Source organism: Piliocolobus tephrosceles, chromosome 6 (assembly GCF_002776525.5).
Source record: "Piliocolobus tephrosceles isolate RC106 chromosome 6, ASM277652v3, whole genome shotgun sequence".
Taxonomy (NCBI): domain Eukaryota; kingdom Metazoa; phylum Chordata; class Mammalia; order Primates; family Cercopithecidae; genus Piliocolobus; species Piliocolobus tephrosceles.
Window position 1 is genome coordinate 95,820,915 of NC_045439.1, and position 22,486 is coordinate 95,843,400.

Below are 22,486 nucleotides of genomic sequence, written 5' to 3' on the forward strand. Positions count from 1 at the left end.
ACAAAGATGTTAAAAATCAGAAAACTCAGAAAAGCACATGGCGTATTAAAATTCCGTCTAGGAATAACTGCCATTAAAGTTTTGCTGTCTCCCTTTCTGTCTTTTCAGGTGCAACTAACTAGTCTAGACAAAGCAGGTTTCTCAGTGAGTAAAACATGCTCTAATGGAGTGTACATCCTGGTACATTATAATAGTGGTCATTTATTGAATATTATGTGCCAGACACTTGATATGGGTGCTTTCCTTTTATCAGTCACTTAATTCTTCAAAATGACCTTATGAGATAAGATTGATAATTCTTGTCCTCCCTTACGGCATAAGGAAGTTAAACAACGTACCTCAAGTTAAACAGATATAAAGCGATATACCATACTGTGATAAAGACACAGGCAGGTTGGTGTCAGTGATCATCTTCTTAATCACGGTGATACACTAACAAGTTATAAACTAACAAGTTAACTCAAGGTGGTGATAATACTGAACTGCTGTGAGTAGAACTATGACAACACTGTTACCTATAATCTGGGATGGTTTGTACTTGACTAGCGTTTTGTCTTATAGCAAGACCTCCATTCTTTCTGTAAGTGATAATGTCTCTTAAATGGGCCTGCCGTGACCTTCCTTGGTCCTCCCTGTGGAAATTCTCCCCCTTTACCCTCTCCTTCCCTTCTGCTGACCTGTTCTCAGTGGTGTGCTGGTTAAAAAGAAAAAAAGAAAGCCCTGATTTATAGCATTTGCCAATTTCAGTGGTGTAAATACCCCCATAATGGTTGATTTCAGGCTATCCATGCCATATTACGAATACAGATTTGACAAGAGATATGAGTTGTGAAGACATGCAGCAGCACACCATTATGTGGAATTTCTGCTGTCTAGATACAATAGATAGAAACCTCCAGAGCATAGAGTATAGTATGTTGTGGTAAATAATTAAAAAGTGATAAGTTTTGAATATTTATGACATTTGTTTTTAATGCAATTTACTTAATTATAAGCCAATATAATGTAATTTTTAATAATAGCTATGTTTAACAGAATTCCTTGAAGAATTCCTGAAAATTTAACAATGAGCACTCATGAGCCTACAGAAGCCAACTCCACTATACCACTGACTTTGCTGCTAACTGGGCCCACCTTTGAAAATCTATGGCTGACACTTTCTTACTATCTAAGATGACATTGATGTCATCCTGTCTTTCACCCTTCCTCCTACAGGGCTTTCTATCTCATTCTCCTAATATCGTATCTACCACTTTGCCTGTCCAAAGCCCTTTTTTGTCCATTCATCCCTGCATTGTAATTTGCCTCTTCCCATCCCCCAAATACCTTTCCCTTTCTCATCGCACTTCTTTTTTTTTTTTTTTTTTTCATCAAGTTACTTTTCCCAGTTAAAGGAAAGCCTCAGACCAGTAGTATCTTGGGACATGGAGAGTCTCCCAGCAAGATGTTGGGTCTCAAGAGGAGAGGAAATCTTTTGTCTAGAAAAGGAAAATGTATTCTTAGAATTCCAGGGTAGCAATCTAAGTGAAAAAAAAAAGTTTAAACTTAATATATAAAGGAAGTTACAGTGCCGTTATTATAGTATTTAGCTACTCTTAAGAATTACTTCAGGATGGGGAAAAGTGAGACCGTGGCTACCATTTAAAATCACATTGTAGAATAACTCTTTTGTAAAAACCTGTTTTTATTTGCAAATAAGTGGTCGATAGTGATATTTTACATCACAGTTTATTTATATGGGGGTGGGGGGGCTAACCTATATTTACAGAATAAGGGCGAGTATAGATGTCTTTTCCGTTAGTTTTTGTGTCATCTGTCAGCAAAACTAATTAGGACCCTGAAAAAATTGTCAGTTTCAGGGAGACATTTCTCACTAATGATGAAACATGGAAAATATCTGTGTAAGAGGATCACACTGTTTCTTAAGTTCAGATTATTGGAAGAGAGTGGTGATGTAGGTGTGTACTCTTCCTGAGGTTGGGTCAAACTAAAATGATAATTGAGAATGTCTTGAAAATTACCCTTGTTAATAAGTTGATCTATTTTATTTTATTTAGAAACATGGCAGACTTGTTCACTTTGTAGCCAGACTGATGCATCTATTTATTCTGTAGACTGGTCTTTCCCAGGCACAGCAGAGTAATTTATTAATACCAGGATATTCTTTAAAGATAGTAGGATTAAAGCATCGCAACAAAAATTGTTACCTAGATCTGTTTTTCCTTGTTATTTTTTCATCACCATTCTACTCATTTAATCTTTCAAATCCATCTCAAGTAATAGTAGGTACCTGGTTCTGCTGGAGTAAAATGGGAGTTAGTGGCTGAAATGCAGTTTGTTATTTGCTCTCAGTGACTTTATCAGTGTGCAGAGAATACTCCTTCAAGGAAAACAGGTATTTTTGATTCCAGATGCCTTTCGAATCTAAATTTCAAGAGGCTTTGAAATGAATGGAGCTTTTGTGTTCTCTTCTATTGAATTTTTTTGTCATAAGGTAGTGTGACTTAATATTAAAAACAGAAACAAAAACAAGAAAACTACAGACCAGGAGCAGTGGCTCATGCCTATAATCTCAACATTTCTGGCAGGCCTTGAGGATCACTTGAGGTCAGGAGTTTGAGACCATCCTGGGCAACATCGGATACCTGATCTCTACAGAAAATTTAAAAAGTAGCCCAAAGCGGTGGCGCATGCCTGTGGTCCCAGCTACTTGGGAGGCAGCAGGGGGAGGATCACTTGAGTCCTGGAATTGGAGGCTGCGGTGAGCCCTGATTGTGCCTGGCACTCCAGCCTGAGCAACTAAGTGAGACCCTGTCTCAAACAACAATCAAAACCCTAACTATTAAATATAGGTATTACCATTCAGGACATAGGCATGGGCAAGGACTTTATGTCTAAAACACCAGAAGCAATGGCAACAAAAGCCAACATTGACAAATGGGATCTAATTAAACTAAAGAGCTTCTGCACAGCAAAAGAATCTCCCGTCACAGTGAACAGGCAACCTACAGAATGGGAGAAAATTTTTGCAATCTACTCATCTGACAGAGGGCTAATATCCAGAACCTACAAAGAACTCAAACAAATTTACAAGAAAAAAACAAACAACCCTATCAAAAAGTGGGCAAAGGATATGAACAGACATTTCTCAAATGAAGACATGCATACAGCCAATAGATACATGAAAAAATGCTCATCATCACTGGCCATCAGAGAAATGCAAATCAAAACAACGAGATACCATCTCACACCAGTTAGAATGGCGATCATTAAAAAGTCAGGAAACAACAGGTACTGGAGAGGATGTGGAGAAATAGGAACACTTTTACACTGTTGGTGGGATTATAAACTGGTTCAACCATTGTGGAAAACAGTATGGCGATTCCTCAAGAATCTAGAACTAGAAATACCATATGACCCAGCCATCCCATTACTGGGTATATACCCAAAGGATTATAAATCATGCTGCTATAAAGACACATGCACACGTATGTTTATTGCAGCACTATTCACAATAGCAAAGACTTGGAATCAACCCAAATGTTCATCAGTGACGGACTGGATTAAGAAAATGTGGCACATATACACCATGGAATACTATGCAGCCATAAAAAAGGATGAGTTCATGTTCTTCGTAGGGACATGGATGCAGCTGGAAACCATCATTGTCAGCAAACTATCACAAGAACAGAAAACCAAACACCGCATATTCTCACTCATAGGTGGGAATTGAACAATGAGATCACTTGGACTCTGGAAGGGGAACATCACACACTGGGACCTATTATGGGGAGGAGGGAGAGGGGAAGGATGGCATTGGGAGTTATATCTGATGTAAATGATGAGTTGATGGGTGCTGACGAGTTGATGGGTGCAGCACACCAACATGGCACAAGTATACATACGTAACAAACCTGCACGTTGTGCACATGTACCCTAGAACTTAAAGTATAATTAAAAAAAAGAAAATAAATATATGAAAGCAGTTTAAAATTTACTTGTAAAAAGAGGTTCATATTGAAAGCATTGCTAAAAGGATTTCATCTGCTTATAATTAGCCACCTCCTCTGTCCCCAAAAGAAGGCCCAGATATCACTAGTATCTTGGGGCACAGAGAGTCTCCCAGCAAGATGTTGGGTCTCATGTGAGAATGAAATTCTTGATCTTGAAAAGGAAGATATATTCTTAGAATATCAGGTTAGAAATCAAAGTGAATTTTTTTTTTTTCCTGTGAAAGTCCAGATAGTAAATAATTTAGGCTGTGGGCTAAGTTCTCATGTAATCATTACCTTCTATGGCCCATTGTGGTGCAAAACTAGCCGTGAATGGTGGGTAAATGAATGGTCTGAGTTTAATTAAACCTTTATTTATTGACAGTGAATTTGAATTTCGTGTAATTTTCACATTAAAAGGATTAAAAGGCCTTCTTTTGTCCCTAACCCTAACCCCCACCCCCACCCCCGCAAAATGTAAAACAGGATGGTGGGAGGCTGGAATTTACGTGTGGGTCATAGTTTGTCAACCTATGCTGCAAAGGATGGAACTTTTCATTTGTACTTTTTTCAGGCTATGAGGATAGTTCAGTACCTTGAGAAATAGACTCTTCTCATACACGCTGCAAACATCTTCTTAACTGGTTGCATTATGCCAAAAGAGATTACACATATTACCAGGCTAAGCTTTTCAAAAATGTCTCCGAGAGAGTCTTATAAACAAGACAAAAGTCTAATTCTGAGTAATAACTGAAGTCAGGGATAATTTTGTTTTACCAGCTGTGATATTCCTTGGATTAGGATACTGTTGAATGCTCCACTGTGATAGTCATAGTAGTAGTCATGGACCCGCTGGAGCATGTTTTGTTAATAGACCTGGTTCCTAGGTTTGACTTGATGGTTTTTGCTTTTTAGTGTTTAGTAAAAAACTACCTTCTGCTCAGTTATACTGCTGGGGTTAGTAAATTGTGACCACAGGGTGGTATGGTTCTCTTGTTGGCGTTAATTGTTGCTAAAATTGAAAGGAAAAATCTTCTGTACGTAATGAGAATTTACTCCTCTAATTATGATGCTAAAATGGTCCGGCCTTCTCTAAATTGATTTTTCTGTAGTGCGTTATTAAGATTTATATAGTATTACATCTCAGTGCTTTAAACCTTGATGCTTTGTAGTCTTTTGTTATGGTTACAACAGGAATTGTATAGTTGGTAATTGGGAGAATGCTAATAATTAGGACAGTATTTCATAGAATATATTTAGCCACTGGTCTTGATTAAAAAAAGAAAAACTATATATAAAAACTACTAAAGAGTATTTACAGCTGGCTACTGTGGCTCACTCCTGTAATCCCAGCACTTTGGGAGGCTGAGGCGGGCAGATCATCTGAGGTCAGGGTTCGAGACCAACCTGACCAACATGGGAAAACCTTGTCTCTACTAAAAATACAAAAAAATTTAGCTGGGTGTGGTGGTAGGTGCCTGTAATCCCAGCTACTTGGGAGGCTGAGACTCGAGGATCACTTGAACCTAGGAGTTAGAGGTTGCAGTGAGCCGAGAGCATGCCACTGCACTCCAGCCTGGGCAACGAGAGAGAAACTCCGTCTTACAAAAAAAAAAAAAAAAAAAAAAGGCAACTGAAAGACAGAGATGTCTTACCTTCTAATAGTTGCAAAGTCATAGACAAAGCTATTGGCCCAAGATTTTTTGTCTGATTTTATGGGATTAATGTAGGGGTAGATAAAGAAGAGTAGGAATGTCAGATGGTTAGGAAATACAAATTATTAGAAAAGCAGCCTCCTATTGAAATAGGTTAAAAATATTATAGACGGAAAGTTGAACATGTTCCAGGAGCTTTCCTATACAGTCATGTGCTGTTTAAACTATGGTGATATGTTCTGAGAAATATGGTATTAGGTGATTTTGTTCGTTGTGCAAACATCATAGCGTATACTTACACTAACCTGGATGTTGTAGCCTGTTATGCACTTAGCCTGGAGCCCAAGCTCGTCTTCTTTGCACTCTCCCCTTTCCAGGCAAGCCTATTGCTGGAGAATGTATGGACTTGGTAATGATTTATGGGGATATAGAATTTAGAGAATTATTGTCAACTGGAACACAGGAGTTAAGAAGCATTCTGAGTACAAGGGTGTGATCATTTGTTATACCCCCTCCATCCTCTCTGCCTTATTTTTGGATTTTCTTCTCTGTCTCCCCCGCCCTTCCCCTTTTTAACCCATTCATCAAGTGAAGTTTTCCTTCATCTTGTTGGTTAACTTATTTGTCTAATCACTTCCACTAAAATGTAAATTTAAAGAAGAGAGAGCGATCTTATTTTCAGGTTTATTCTGTATTGTGAATGCCTGGATAATTGCCTGGCACATAAGTGCTCAATCTTTATACCTGTTTCAGCTTACTAGAATGGGGGCATGGTTTAGATGGTATATTTGATTTTCCCTTAAATATGATGTTTGATAAAGATAGGCTGCGCGAAGAGGAACCTTACTAATGTAAACTTGCTATATTGTTTCCTTTCCTAGGGCGATTGTGTTGTTACAGTGCTGCTTGCTGAAGAGGACAAAGTTGAAGATGATGTAGTGTTTTACTTGGTATTTTCGGGTTCCACCCTCCGTCACTGTACAAGTACTCGGAAGGTCAGTTCTGATACATTGGAGACCATTGCTCCTGGTAAGTATTTGAATGGGATCCTTACTAGCTTTTCCTAGTTCTTAAACACTTTTATTCTATGTTTATTAGTATAGAGTGACAGGAGGAGTGAAGTGTAGGCAGTGTAAAAAAATTTATTAGTTTATAAAGCAGTTTGAATATCTGGTCCTGCTGGTATTGGAGCAGATTCCCAGTTTTTTATTGCTGTACCGTTTTATATGTATTATTGTTGTGTCGGCCACCTACCAAATTCTGTAAATTATAACTTACTTAAGAACTGGGATTATGACAGTTGAAAGCTGGTTTATCCTCCGACTTGGTAAAAATGATGTTGAAAATTCAAGGATTTAAAGATTCTAGAGAGTCTCTAGGTATATTATTTCCAAATTTTTATGAACAGGAAATAAAAGAAGTCAGTCAGGATAGATACCAATTGCTTTTCTGAAGAGTATTAGGTATCCTTCCTTGTAACCCACAGCTCCAGTCATCTTGTTTCCTGTGATGTGTATCACATCAGAAAGACTTCTCTGGAGGTCTGCTCTCTAGCAGGTGCCATCCAGTATCATCATTACTGAACATTTATTATGTGTTGGTGGTGGGGAGAAACAGCTTCTTAACCTAGGTATAATTGATCAGTCCGTGACTCAGTTCTCATTAGGAAAGGAATTGAGGTGAGTTTTATAAACATAATACTTCCTATACTAGGAGCACTTTAGGGTTAAAGTTTGAGGACTGTGTGTTTGTATACCTGTGTGTGCATGTGTGTCTAGAAAGGGCATATAAGTAGATACAAGGAGACTGCAAGCAGATAAAAGGGAAAAGGCAAATATAACAAGCATGGCCTGTGTCCTAACTGTGATCCTCAGTCACAGATCCCAACAAAGTCTGTTCTCTTGGTGGAGAGGGATGTACCTCAAAGCCCTTATGCCTTTGCTGGTAAGGTCCTTAAACCAGGATGGGCAGCAGGCAATTACTTTCCCAGAGTTGCTGAACTTGTATGACAGCCTGCTCTAAGTTTGTACCAAATCCTTGAACATTGTCCTCAGCCTACCTTTCTGAGCTCTAGTTCACATTTCTTCCCTTGACTTTGATTCTAGTACCTCTCTATATATGTCTATGTAAGTACCCTTGCCCTGCCTACCCAAACGAAGCAGAATGTATATTAGACTCTGCTCCTTTCCTCTAATTTGGTCCAAATCCTGGGAAATCATTCCTAACCCCTGTGCTTTGGCCCTGGAGTCCTACCTAGTACTTGGCTTTTCTTTCATTTTCTACTAATTGTCTCTCCGCTTAGCCACATTCCAGTATTTTCCATCATGCTTATGAGGTCAGATAACTCCTCCCTTCCCATTGGCCTGAACATTCTGCTTCCTACCTGAATTTAGTCAGGCAGCTGATATGAGGTGCCTCATCACAGCAGAGGTGACAAAAGGATTAGAGTCCCTGAAAGACCTTCTTTTACCTCTGGAAGGCCAAATGGAGAGTAAGACAACACTTTTAACATATGAGCCTTGATATGTGTGCAGGGGTACCAATGAGATCCTTAGTTGGTATAGTAGAAACTCTATTAACTAAACAAAGGAGATTCCTGACCAGACCCTATTGCTCTACTTATCGCATATAGATTTTTCTGGTTATTTGTCTTTTTCAGCTACTGTCATTTGGCTTAGTTTGGTCATTTATTGTGGAGGGGTAGAGATAGAGGCATTTTGGGGGTTAACTTGTTTGAATTTCTTGTTTGTATCATGGGATAAATTCTTTATCCTGGACCTAAACGTCTTTAAATCTGCCTTTGTGGACTTAGATTTGTGCCTTCCCTTCCCTTCAGGCCCTTACTCAGCTATCACCTCAGTGAAGCCTTTTGGTCCAGCTTATAAAAATACACAGCTGCCTCCTCTCCATATTCCCTATCCCCCTTTCCTGCTTTATATTTCTCCATTGCACTTTTCAACTTCTCACATATATTTTACTTATTTACCTTATTTATTTTCTATCTGCCCCAACTAAAGTGTCAGCTTTATGAGGACAAGGATTTTTGTTTGGTTTCCTCACTGGTGTATGCTAAGAAGGCTTGTTCTAGGAAACTGTCACTTGATAGAACAACATTTCTACTGTGTCACACATCCTGCTTCCCAGAAGCTGCTCTTCTAGAAAGATGTGTATGTATGTGAATACACCCATACTCACACTCACATGTAACCCCCCTCCCCGCCCTGTTTTCTTTTTTTTTTAAAATAAATCCAAAAGGAGTCTCTGGCTTCTTGAGTTGCGTTTTTAGCTTGGAGAAGGAGTCCGATGATTTTTATGCATCAGTTAGCTGCATTGATAGCCTCAGATTTCCTGTTTGCTGAGAGGAGTGCTAGATTAGTCAAGAATCTTCATGGAAAGTCCAATCTTCGTGGAAAGTCCATGCAGTGCACTGTGCATCCCAGTTCCTGGATAAGTGTGCGTGGTCTGTTTGTTGCAGCAGCTACTGCCTACAGGGATGTCTCTGCACTCTTTGTGCTTATGTTGGGACGAGCTCTGCAATTGCTAGTCATTTTGGCTAAGAGAAGAAACAGAGCTTTGTGCCTTGTTCTTGTCCCCACCCCCCACCCCAAGAAGGAGTCTTGCTCTGTTGCCTAGGCTGGAGTGCAATGGCACGATCTTGGCTCACTATAACCTCCATCTCCTGGGTTTAAGCAATCCTCCTGCCTCAGCCTCCTGAGTCGCTGGGATTACAGGTGTGTGCCTGGCTAAATTTCGTTATTTTTAGTAGAGGTGGGGTTTCACCATGTTGGCCAGGCTGGTCTTGAAGTCCTGACCTCGTGATCTGCCCACCTTGGCCTCCCAAAGTGCTAGGATTACAGGCATGAGCCACTGTGCCCAGCCTCTTCTTGCTTTTATTATTATTATTTTTTTATTTTTCATGTTTCATCCAGATTGCTGGCTCTGATTTTTCTTTGAGTTCTCTGTGTGTTTCACTGTGTTTTGTAACATTTTAGTTTTTCCTAAAACCAAAGGATTGATTAACCCTCAAAGGGCAGCTACTTTTCGATGTTAGTCTGTAACCTTTTATCAAATCAATATTTCCCTAAATAGGGTTGACTCATAGACATTCTAAATCATCTCCTAATAAATTGTTTCGACTTCGGATATTGAAATTGCAGGCCTATTTCCCACCCATCTCTGTTTTCTCTCTCTTTTTTTTTTTGCATGTTTTGTAATAAGTCCTACATTGAAGTGTATGTGTCTGTCTATCCCTCCCTCCTGCCCCCTCCTTCCCCACCCCCCGTCTGTGTGTGTGTGTGTGTGTTTGCATGTGTCTGTAATTACAAAGAAGTTGTAAAGACCTTTTAAAGTAGTTATGATGTGATTTTCCCTCCTTTTTAAAAATAAAGTATTTTAAGCATAAGTAGTAACATCTTAGAGGGCAGGTAGGTGGAGACTTTGACTTTCTACTTTATCTATCTTTGAATTTTTTTTTTTTTTTTTGGAGATGGAGTCTCGCTCTGTCACCCAGGCTGGAGTGCAGTGGCCGGATCTCGGCTCACTGCAAGCTCCACCTCCCGAGTTCACAACACTCTCCTGCCTCAGCCTCCCGAGTAGCTGGGACTAAAGGCACCTGACACCATGCCCAGCTAATTTTTTTGTATTTTTAGTAGAGACGGGGTTTCACCCTGTTAGCCAGGATGGTCTCGATCTCCTGACCTTGTGATCCACCCGCCTTGGCCTCCCAAAGTGCTGGGATTACAGTCGTGAGCCACCGCACTCAACCTGAATTGTTTAAATGTTTACAGTGAGCATGTTATTTGTATGATACATAGTAATTTTCGATGAAAACATTTTGATTGCTGAAAAGAATGTCTTCTCTTTTGAAAATAAATCCATCTTTGTGTTGATTAACACTGGAGGTCAACCACAGCTTTATAATAAAATATTACATTCAAAACACCTATGAAAGTAGCTCATTCAATAATATAATTTGCTTTGAAATGTAGCTTGAGATGGAAATATACTTCTAATAATGAAAAGTGTTGCCTTAGTAATAAATGAAAATAATATTCCATTATTATCCCTTCATAGAAAACAAATAAAATCCTAAATGACATTTTAATTAACCAGTGATTTTTCTCGAGAGATAAAGCTGAGATTTGTTTTTTTAAGACCTAGGTAGGATTGGCAAATAGTGTACAGAAATCTGGACATCCTTTGAAGATAATTGTTGGGGTGAGATGGGGGCATAGAGTACTGTTTTATTGTGTTCATTTTTATTAATGAAACTGTGAATTTAGACCAAGTAGTGATTTCAGAATAGAAGATGGAACAGGATGTTTAGTGGTTTTTGTATACTATTTTTGTAAAAGACTTTGGTGCAGAATCTTTCATAAAATGAAATCTTTTTTCAGCTATGTCTGTTGTTTATTTTTAGAATTCACAGCAAGTGTTCTTGTTTGAAGAACTGCAAACCTTTATTGACTCCAAATTTGACTCAGCTCTTTTATATTTTCCTTTTCTTTTTCACTGATAAGGGAAGGTACTTTATAAAGTAGATTTGTCATTAAGAAAGAAAAATACATTTACCGGATCAGAAGTTCTTTTAGGTTTAACGAAAAAAATTACAGCCCAGATTACAACAAATGGTCTGAGTAATAATGTGTTATGTCTTTCTTTTTCTTCCTCTCTCTCTCTCTTTTTTTTTTTTGGAGACAGAGTCTCAGTCTTTTGTCCAGGCTGAAGTGCAGTGACACAATCACAGCTCACTGCAGGCTTGACCTCCCAGGCTCAAGTTATCCTTCTACCCCAGCCTCCCAAGTAGCACTCACCATCATGAGTGGCTAATTTGTGTGTGTGTGTGTGTGTGTTTAGAGATGGTGTCTCCCTGTGTTGCCCAGGCTGGTTTCAAACTCCTGGGCTAAGTGATCTTTCTGCCTCCACCTAGCAAAGTGTTGGAATTATAGGCGTGAGCCACCATGCTTGGCCTCTTTCATTTCTTGTGAACCAAGAATTACTTTCTAGCAGCAGATGTGCAGTATTACCAAATTGAATAGCATATTTGAAAAGAAGTTGTAGACTTTTAATTTAATGGACTTAATTAGGGAATTCTGACACCCCCCCATCCCCCAGCCCGGCCCTGCCCCTGGCAATGCCTGCCAAGGTAATCAGTTATTTTTATTGGACTTTTTCTATAACAGTCTCCCTATTCTGAAATATCTTACTATAAAGCTATCTCTAGACAGATGAGATTTTATATTCTGCAAAACTTAAATTACTGTCCGAATGCTAGTTAGTACATATAGTGGTTATACTGGAAAACAGACTGAGAACTAGTTGAAAAGCAAAAAAAAATCTGTTATCTGCTGTCCTTAGTTGTAATGTTATGAGGTAATTATATATTTCATAACTTTGGAACCATGAACACAGCACTGGAATCCTAGAGCATACAACATTAAGGGAGTGATATCCTCCCAAGGGGGTGAAAGTTGCCTTTTGGGGAACAAAAAAGACTTACTGTGTGTATGTAAAACACAGTTAAACAAATTTGTGGTCTATCTGTGGTATTAAAGTTTCATGAAGTGAGGGGTGAATAGAGAATAATGTCTGAAAAGGCTCTTTGGAGTATAACGGAAGAAAAGGCTGAGAAACACTGCCTTAGAGGTATGGGCTGGAATATAGCGGAGCACAGTTTTAGCATTAAATCTCTCCTTCCTCCTCTAAAATGTACATGGTGAAATTCCTGTGCCTACTTTTTGTTCTCTTCTGATTAAATACTCCTGTACACATAGAGACATTTTACACATATACCAAATTTGCACACTACCATTAGGTCACCAAAACCCAGCAGTGGGTATGTACTTCTGCACATAATCCTATTTCTTACTAGAGTCTGGATCTGAAGGCTGGAACTTTGTTTCTTTTAACCCTATCGTAGACACTTCAGAAGGAAGAAAAAGACACCAAATTTTTAGAGACTTTGATGCCAAACTGAAGTAATCAAGATATTATTTTTATATTTTCCATCATTTTTTCTCTTAGAAGGTGATGTCTGTGTGGGACTGGGCTTGGCTGGCCCAGCAAACACTTTTAGGGTTTCTTTTTGGATAGCTGATGAAACAAAGTTCCTATTGTTTCATCCTCAAAAGAGAGGGCCCAGATGGGATGCATTCCACTTTTAGCTTAATAGGAAATGAAGTAATTCTTGGGCTGTGCTTCAGCAGTTTTGTTTATCAGTAGCAATATTTCGTTTCCATGGGTGCGGTGCTCCATATAGTGAGAAGGAGCCTGCCGGAGAGCTCTCCCAACCTCGCACACACACACCTCCTGACCTGCCAGCATAAAAAAGGTGCAGATTAGATGATTTTAAGAGGACCATCAGTAGTTAAGTTTTTGTTTCTCACCTAGGTGCGCCTTGTGTTTTTGTTTATTCTTTCCCTCCTCTCTTTATTTTGTTATTTCTGCAGTGCCAATGGCAAGCTTTGTTGGGCCATGCTGGAGAAGCTCTTTGTAGAGTGTTAGGGATCTGTTTTCCTTGAGTTTCCTAAACAGAAGCATTTTAATGCTAATAATAAAAACTGCCAGTTTTAGATGCCCATTTTATGCCAGGTACTTTGTGCACAGCTCTAATGTTTTTAACAATCCATAAGGTTAATGGTGTTCTCATTTTGTGTACAAGGAAAACAGGCTTCAAGATTGAATGACTTTCTCAGGATAACCAAATCTGTTGAAGTGGAGCTGGAGTTCAAACCTAGTATTTTCTACTTGACAGCTAATTGCCAGCATACTTGAGGAGGATCCCTACAATGTACTCAGCTGGGAGCAGACTTCTCCCACCCCATAATTTATATTTGTCTTGTAAGTGGACTTGATAGTATGAGAAGTTCAGAAATTAATTCATAATTTAAAATATGGAATTAAAGTTTGGGCCATGTTTCTTCTAGTAGTTTCTCTCTCTCCTTCCCCTCTATAAATCCTCTAGAGTAACTGCCTTCAGAAATTCAGTAAAATTTTCAAAACTTCCCTTTTTAAGAAAAGATTGGGATTTTTATTTTCCTTTCTTGTTACCAGGAAATTGAATCAAAGGAAAAACACCATGGAACTAATTGAAAATCCTGTTATTGTTCTTCCTACTGCAGCTTCTGTTTTTATGCAGAAAGTTAGATTGTGGTTATTATATCAAATTGGATACAGTTTCCCATCCCCGTGTCTTTGCAGTGTAATTGCAGACATTGTTAATAACCCTGCAGTCTTTATGTACAAAGGCAGTCGTAAGACTAATGGCCCTCTTGCAAATAGTCGTGTCTCTAGAGCTAATTTTTGATAGTAAGAGGTTTTGGTGTAGGCATATGGGGTGATTTGTTTTATTATTGAGTCTGTATTATGTAACTTTTAAAAAAATGCTGATTTCCTCCCCAGGTGCTTTATCGGAAAGGTTATAGGAATTAAAAAATAATCTTGAGAGCCACTTGAGCCTAATGGAAAACATTAATGTGAGACAGTAGGCCAACCTGGTATGGTTGATTTCCAGACAGTAGGGTGAGGTACTTTATTCTTGATCAGTAGTAACGCTTCCAGTGTACTCTTAAGTTTAATAAAGACTAATCCAGGAAACTCTGAGTTCCCCACTCATCTTTTTAACCCTCAGGTTTTCTTTTGAAAAAGAAGCCTCTAATCATACCAAACAAATTCCAGATTTATGGCATATTTTACTTAAGATGATTCATAGTTTCTCCTTCAGATTTTGAATTCATATCTGAAGGGAAAACATTGGATTAACAATTGGACAGTTTCTGAGATATCTCTTTCATGGCTATTTCTGACATTCTGCCTTCTCTGTTATACAGTTTGATTTTCGTTGTACACAGAGCTGACAGTAGCTCATACATCCATCCATTCATCTGCTAACAAACTCTGCTAATGCAGCAGAAAGAGATAAGCATACTGCTGTTGCCAAGCACAACACCCCCACATGCACACACCCATCCCGCCTTGTTCTGTTTCTCTCCCTGTAGTTCGCCCTCATCCCATTCTGCCTCAGTGAGCAGTCATTTTAGCAATTCCAGACAAATTTCCGTGCAGATACTTTACTTTGGCACTTCACAGTTTTGGGTAAGGTAGCATTGCTTCACCATGGCTTTTTGCTGTGTGAATGATGTTTACTTTTAGTGGTATTGTGACTCCCTTTCTGATTCAAGGGTTCAGGTTTCTCATCTTTGCATAGGCTTGAGGAAGGAAAGTGATAAGAAAGGAAAAGGACTGGTTAAATGGGTACAGCAGTGGATGTTCTGTTTTACATAGTGTAATCTCTCTTCTAAGGCACTGTGAATTTAAGGTTTGAAAGCATAATTCAATTTGGATTTCAGATTACTTACATCATCATCATTGAATTGTGAAATTTTGGTCTTTATTGACATTTATTCAAATCTACCGCAAAGGACTTTCAGAAGTTTACAGATTAGCTTAATTTTGGATAAATGGTACAATGCTATATATTGATTCTATTGATGAACCACAGCATTTCTTCTTTAAAGCAGTTCTCCTGACTGACATACGTATCCCTCCATCCATCCATCGTTCATCCATCCACCATCAGTTTATTTGGAAATTAAGTGAGGCTATGTATGATGTTTCGGGTGATAATATTAAAGAATTTAGGGGGTCCCTTCTAGATTTTATTTATTCATTCATTCATTCAGAGACAGGGTCTCTGTCTCCCAGGCTGGAGTCCAGTGGCACCATCTTGGCTCATGGCAACCTCCGCCTCCCAGGTTTAAGTGATTCTCCTGCCTCAGCCTCCCTAGTAGCTGGGACTACAGATGCCTGGCTAATTTTTGTTTTTAGTACAGACAGAGTCTCGCTGTGTTGGCCAGTCTGGTCTTGAACTCCTGGCCTCAAGCGATCTGCCTGCCTCGGCCTCCCAAAGTGCTGGGATTACAATGTGAGTCATCACACCTGGCCTAAGTCCTTCTTAATTGCCATCTCCTTTGTGAAATCTTCCTGCTTTTGCCCACATATGGAATGCACCACTCCTCTCCCCAAATTGCACTGTATTTAGATATTTAGATATTTTAGATAGGAAAGTTCTTGTAGAAGTCCTCTCATTTTGACTTACGTTGCAGTTTTCTGCATCTTGTTTGATTCTCTGTTATGGACCGTAAATCTCTTAGGAGTTGAGACTCCTTACTTTATTCATCTTCACCTTCTGATCATAGTGCCTGGACTTGATGGATGTCTAGCTTTTAGCTCTTGAACAAAACTGAGTCAGATGTTAGATAATATTTTAAAGGAAACATTTTCTGCTAGAAAAATAGACAAATCTTACTAAAGGAATCATTTGGTTTGTTTCTGCTAACATTGATGTCTGTGTAGTTAGGCTGGCTGCCCTTCAAAAAAATATTGCTTTTTTCCCCTAATTCTCTTTCATATATTAAATGTATAAATACCACGTATACATTATTATAAAGTGTGCATGCATGTGCACATGCTCGCGCTTGCACACACACACCAAGCAGGGGATGTTTCAGCTTCCTACAGCCTTCTTAGAAGGAATTCGACTTGGAAGGCAGTGGGAGTATCGTGTGGATTCAGTGTTCATGTGAAGACTTACCTTCATGGTTCATGAACCAATTATTCTTGCTTAAAAGTCATACTAGCCCATCATTCCCAGTGTTAGGCTCCTCTCAGGCAGGGACTTAGCTCTTAGCCCTCTTCCTCTTCAAACACATTGCCCTATTGATAGGCAATGTGATACAAAACCCTTGCCTCCTGTTATAATAGACCATATCCTTTGGCATCAGCCTTGACTCTGAATAGTGAATTCTGCACCTTATTATCTGTGTAACATGGGGCAAGTTACTTCTTTAAGTCTCAGTTTCTAATCTATAAATTGAGGACAATACATGCCTCGTAAAATTGTTATGGAGAGAAATGACTCAGATGCCTGACGTGTACTAGGTACTTGCTTGGTAAATACTTCTACCACCCTAGAAGTACACAGCAGTGAGAGATTTCTTTTGCCACAGGATGAAGGGCTTAAGGAGGCCCTTGGGAAAAAAACATGTGGAAAATCAACTTATTTATTATTCTGATAACATGGAAAAAACATTGTCTCTTTCAAAGACAGCAGAAAGCTTAGTTTGTTCCAAGTCTGAAACCTCTGTTGGCCTGTGCCCGTGGTATGGAAATTCAGTCTCAGGGACCATGTAGAGGGTTTCTCTACATGCCCTTAGCTGTAGAAGAGCAGCCTGAATGTTAGAGATTCAGGGAAGTGGCATGTGCATGGGTGCCTGTGATTAATCAGGCAGAGCACGAAGTGGCATCACCCAAACAAAAACATGAACTCTACTTTCTTTCCTTTTTTGTCATCAGAAAGATAATGGAAGAAGGTTGATGGTAGGAGCATAGTTCTGGCTATTTGAGATCAGTGTGTGAAAACAGGGGAAATACAATATGTGTTTTGATGAGTATATCCTGAATATTGGAAATATTTGATTCTGTGAGGCTGAAAATTCAAAAGAAAGCCCGATCCTCCAAGAAGGCCTTACCTGTAGACATGTGGTGTTAAATCTTGCTGACCTGGCTCCAGCCGAGCTCTTCGGAGTGGCATGCAGTTTTCTGCCTCCAATCACCACTCCTGAGGTGCCTGCCAGTCTGTACACTGGGCACCATGGAGTCCTTGGCATGTTTGCGTTTCCTGAGCTGGGCTCCCAGCCACAGCATTGCATTATCCTCATGCAAACCAGGTAATTTCATTGAAGTCCTCATTACATTAGTGGCTGAGGTGGGAAAGAATGTGTATCTGAGAACAAAAATCAATATTTATTTTTTAGGCCTTGTATTGCTCTTAGTAGTAAAATAAAATCAAGTAATTGTGTACTTTTCCAAGCGCTTCATCATGTGAGCCTTTTTATTGTGATAATAAAGCAAGTGCTAGTGAATCTGTAAAATTCTTCCTATATAACTTGTATGAGTGATATTTTTTCCTGTTATGTTTTCAGATCTAATTTAGTTCAGTAGCTATTGGACTTTCCATCTTATGCTAGGCCTTGCAGGTCCTTCAGCTTTCATTCTTAAATCTGTTAAAACTGGATAGCCCTTGTTGATATTCAGAGCCTGTTCAGTTCCAGATACCATGTTATAGGCATGGTGAAAGCTGGGATACAGAGTTTTTTGTTCTTTGTTAAGGGAACTCATATATGCAAATAATGTTAAAAGCTGAAAATGGAGTTTTAAGAAGTTTGGAAAAATGCTGTCAGAGCTTAAGAGGAAGGAGGGGTGTTTTTTAGGAGAAATTTGTATGTCATGAAATAAGAGCTAAGAGGATCCACCAGTGTCCTTTCAGCAGTGAGGCTCTAATACTGTTTTCTTTGCTGCCTGTGTTTTCTTTAGGTCATGATTGCTGTGAGACAGTGAAGGTGCAGCTCTGTGCTTCCAAAGAGGGCCTTCCCGTGTTTGTGGTGGCTGAAGAAGACTTTCATTTCATCCAGGATGAAGCGTATGATGCAGCTCAATTTCTAGCAGCCAGTGCTGGAAATCAGCAGGCTCTGAACTTTACCCGTTTTCTTGACCAGTCAGGACCCCCATCTGGGGATGTGAATTCCCTCGATAAGAAGGTAGTGCTGGCATTCAGGCACCTGAAGCTGCCCGCGGAGTGGAATGTGTTGGGGACAGATCAGAGTTTGCATGGTGAGAATTTATGTGATCTACAAACAAACTTTAAGTTTGTGATATTTCTGTTTTTGTAATGGGGCTGCTTTTCTATAGTCATCATATTCAGGTCTTCCACAGCGGCTGAGTAAATCTTAGAACTACTGTAGCAAAGTGGCCTCCATGGCATCTTTTCTAGGTTCTTCAGCTGAGCTGTTAAGCATGTTGTTGCAGCAAAATGACCCTAGGGACTACCCAAGGAGAGTGGCACATCACCTTCCTGTGGGTCTGGATTTCAGACATGATCTCTCAAGTATAGAAAGTGACACGTTCTTCATGAGGAGAGTAGCAGAGTTACTTTTTGGTGTTTAATGATCAAAGACGATAGCCTGGAAGTGAAGGAGAGGAAAGATTGGGCAGTGAGTGGGAGGAGCATGAGAACAGGGTGTGCTCTGAGAAACCACACACTTCCTTAACCAGGTTAGTGTCACTCTTACTGACTTATCTCTTGGCCCTCTCTATGAGAATTCACTGAAGAAAGGACTTTTTTTTTTTTTTTTGAGATGGGCTTTCGCTGTTGTTGGCCAGGCTGGAGTGCAGTGGCATGATCTCGGCTCACTGCCACCTCCACTCCTGGATTCAGGTGATTCTCCTGCCTCAGCCTCCCAAGTAGCTGGGATTACAGGCATGTGCCACCATACCCGGCTAATTTTTGTTTGTTTGGTTTTTTTTAGTAGAGACAGAGTTGCACCATGTTAGTCAGGCTGGCCTCGAACTCCTGACCTCAGGTAATCTACCTGCCTCAGCCTCCCAAAGTGCTGGGATTATAAGCGTGAGCCACTGCACCTGGCCAGAAGTCCACTTTTTCAAAAACATTTACATAGTAAGTCCTCTTACTCAAACAAGGGTTTTCCCACATAGTTCTAGTAGCAGATGACATCTACTTGATGTCATAATTGTATAGATATTTTAAAGTGAAACATAATGTGTACCTGGAGTTCAATAAGTAACATCCGGTTTCCCTTCTGAGTTCAATCGAACGATTTAGGAGTCCTGAGATAGAGATCAAAATGTTTACTTTATTACTGATGAAATCTATATTGGAAGCCTGATGTTAAGAGCTCCTGCCAGAAGGGTCTGCTTGTACTTTCTATGTCTTCAGTGAAAGAGCTGGTCAGTCACTCCACGGCTAGGACTGGGTAGAGTCCACCCAGCCTTAAGTACTAAATTATGTTGGGTGAGCAGACCACAAGTCACCCTCTCCACAGGTGAACAGTCCTGAGGAGAAATACCCACAGGGCCTGAGCCATGGCATAGTTTCTACACTCAGACGAGTTTTGTCTTCTTCCATGGAAGAATGGTAAAGAGGTCTTTGCCAGCTTTGATTCTCTTAAATCTACTAAATGTAACAGTTAAGACTGTGATCAACCATCTGAACGGTGTCCCATACTGTCAGGTGCATACTGTCAGATACTACCTGGATAGTCCTGCCCAGGTAAAACTTGAAAGGAAGTATCAAATCAAGGAAGAAAGGATTTGTCCTTTTCCTCTTCTTTTTTTAAGTATAGTGTCCAAGAAACTTCTGTCTTGCTAATATTTAGAGATCAGAATATTTGACATTATATAAGGTGTGAGTGCCTCTTCAGAAACCTGGTGATGGCCTTAATACCTCTAGCTCCTTCCATTTCTGTATTGATACGGGAGTGTGTATTCTGACTGCCTTTCACAAATCAGTGTCAAGATAGTATTGCATTAGTTATTTGTGGGGCTTATGGTGTTTTATGGTTTTATTTTGTCTTGTTTAAAGAGGGATCCAGGAGTTGGATAGTTTTGTTTATGTTACCATGATTAAAAACAACTATTAGAAAAAACAAACATCTGAAACTTTGGACATATCACTTCCTCTCTCCCTCTATTTTTTTTTGGAATGGAGCCTTGCTCTGTCACCCAGGCTGGAGTGCAATGGTGCAATCTCGGCTCACTGCAACCTCCACCTCTTGGGTTCAAGTGATTCTCCTGACTTAGCCTCCCAAGTAGCTAGGAATACAGGCACATGCCGCCATACCCTGCTACTTTTTTTTGTATTTTAGTAGAGACGGGGTTTCACCATGTTGCCCAGGCTGGTCTTGAACTCCTGATCTCAGCAATCCACCCACCTCAGCCTCCCAAAGTGCTAGGATTACAGGTGTGAGCCACCGCGCCTGGCCACTTCCTCTCTTTGGGCCTTAACTTCCTTGTCTTTAACAGGAGAGAATTGGCCAGCTTTAATATTTTTTGTACTGTCAGTGTACTGGTAAATTTTCTGTTGTACAAAATTGTTCAAGCAGTGCTAACAAAGGCCAAACCAAATTTGAACACTTAAGAAAGGAAATACATATTAAAACCACAATGAGATATCATTACACATTTATCATAACAGCTAAGATGAAGAATACCAAGTGCTGGCAAAAATGAAGAACATCTCTTATGTTGCTTGTAGGAATGCAAAATGTATAACCACTCTAGAAAAATGTGGCAGTTTCTTTTAAAGTTAACCATACACTTAGCATATGACCCAGTAATCCCACTTTTGGGTGTTTATCCTAGAGAAATGAAAATCTATAGTTACCAAAAAGTCTGTGCACAGATGTGCTCATAGTAGCATTATTCATAATCATAAAAAACTGAAAATAACCCAGATTTCCCTCACTGAGTGAATATAGAAGCAAACTAATGTATCCATGCAATGGAATACTACGCAGCAATAAAAAGAAGCAAACTGTTGACATGTACAACAACTTGGATGCATTTTAAATGCATTATGCTAGGAAAATGAAGTCAGTTTCCAAATGTTCCATACTGTATGATTCTATTTATATGATATTCTGGAAAATGCAAAATTATGGAAAAAAAAGAACAGATCAGTAGTTGCTAGGGGCTGGGAGTGGGAGAAAAGTCTGACTGCAAAGAGGTATCATGAGGGAATTCTTCGGGTTGTTGGAGTTGTTTTGTATCTTGTTCGTGGTGGTGGCTATAAGAATCTATGCATGTGTTAAAACTCCTAGGAGTGTACACCCCCTAAAGGTGAATTTTACTGTATATATATTTAAAATAATAACAAAAGAAATTGTGTAAGTTAGTTGTATACTTTCCATGGTGAAATGGATGCAAGTGACTTGATAGAACTGTCTTTAAGTCAACAACTGGAATCAGGAATCTGATTTTGTGTGCGTAATTCACAGCCTGCAGTTTAAATTGTTCCATTAATTGTTGATTAGAATCTAGGAACACTGGGTACAGTAAGGGGAGAGTAGCATCAGTTAAGAGTTCATCGTGCCTGCTGTTGAGGGACGAATGTAATGGAATAGTCTGTTCACATGAATGAGTTGCACATCAAATACTTTTAAATAGGTATTTAAAGGAGAAAGGTACAAAGTAACCATGATGCCTGATGCCTGAGGTAATACAGATAAATAAGGCACCTTGTTATGTAACAGGACTTCTTGCTGTTGAAAGCTAGGATGTTTACAGGTATGCTAGCCTAATACTTATACAAAACAGTATGTAAGAATTATGGCTAATCCTCCTTCTATTGTAATTGTTTAGTTGCAGTGCATTTCAGGTTTCTTCAGGTCAATGACTCCTTTGGAAATTGCTCAGATTTCTCCTCAGAAAAAAATGTTTATAGTTGCCTACCTGCCCACATTTACATATGACAAATTTTTTAAGTCTCCCTGAACTTCAGGCATGAGCATGAAGAATTCTGGATTTAACTTTGCTCTTGCAAAGTGGGGAAAGCAGGGGCATTGGAGTCAGTCTGTTTGCATCCTGGCTTCATTGCAAGAGTTTGTGCAAAATACTTAATCTCTGTTACTTAATTTCCTCAATCTGTGAAATGGAGGAAAGTGTATTCTGATAATGTGTGCTAGTTTGTAAGCTATTCGTTTTGAATGTACCATTTAGAGACACAAAACATTGATGTTATGCTTGTTACAAAAATTAATCTTCACTTTAAATATGAACAGGAGGGAATTTGTCCTTTTAAATCTTCCAAATGTTCTCTCTTCCCTAGTTATATAAACAAGCTTCTATGTTGTACTGTTTATTACAGTTCTGCCTTAAATGCAGGTGATAAGAATTCATCTGGGTGCAGTGCGAGTGGTGGGGCAAGGACATTTTTTCCTCTGAGTTTTCCAAGTCTCACTTAGTTTCTCAGCCTGGTGGTTAGTG

The 22,486-nt window shown here is 39.4% G+C and overlaps 1 protein-coding gene across 8 annotated transcripts in view; it reads left to right on the plus strand.

Moving 5' to 3' along the window:
• AKAP13 (A-kinase anchoring protein 13) overlaps positions 1–22,486 on the plus strand; it is a 362,601-nt gene that overhangs the window by 137,200 nt on the left and 202,915 nt on the right. For all 8 annotated transcript variants that reach the window (XM_026448352.1, XM_026448354.1, XM_026448353.2 and 5 more), the window contains 2 exons: positions 6,529–6,676; positions 18,020–18,316. In XM_026448352.1, coding sequence (XP_026304137.1) covers positions 6,529–6,676; positions 18,020–18,316 — 445 coding nt within the window. The remainder of the gene's footprint in view (positions 1–6,528; positions 6,677–18,019; positions 18,317–22,486) is intronic.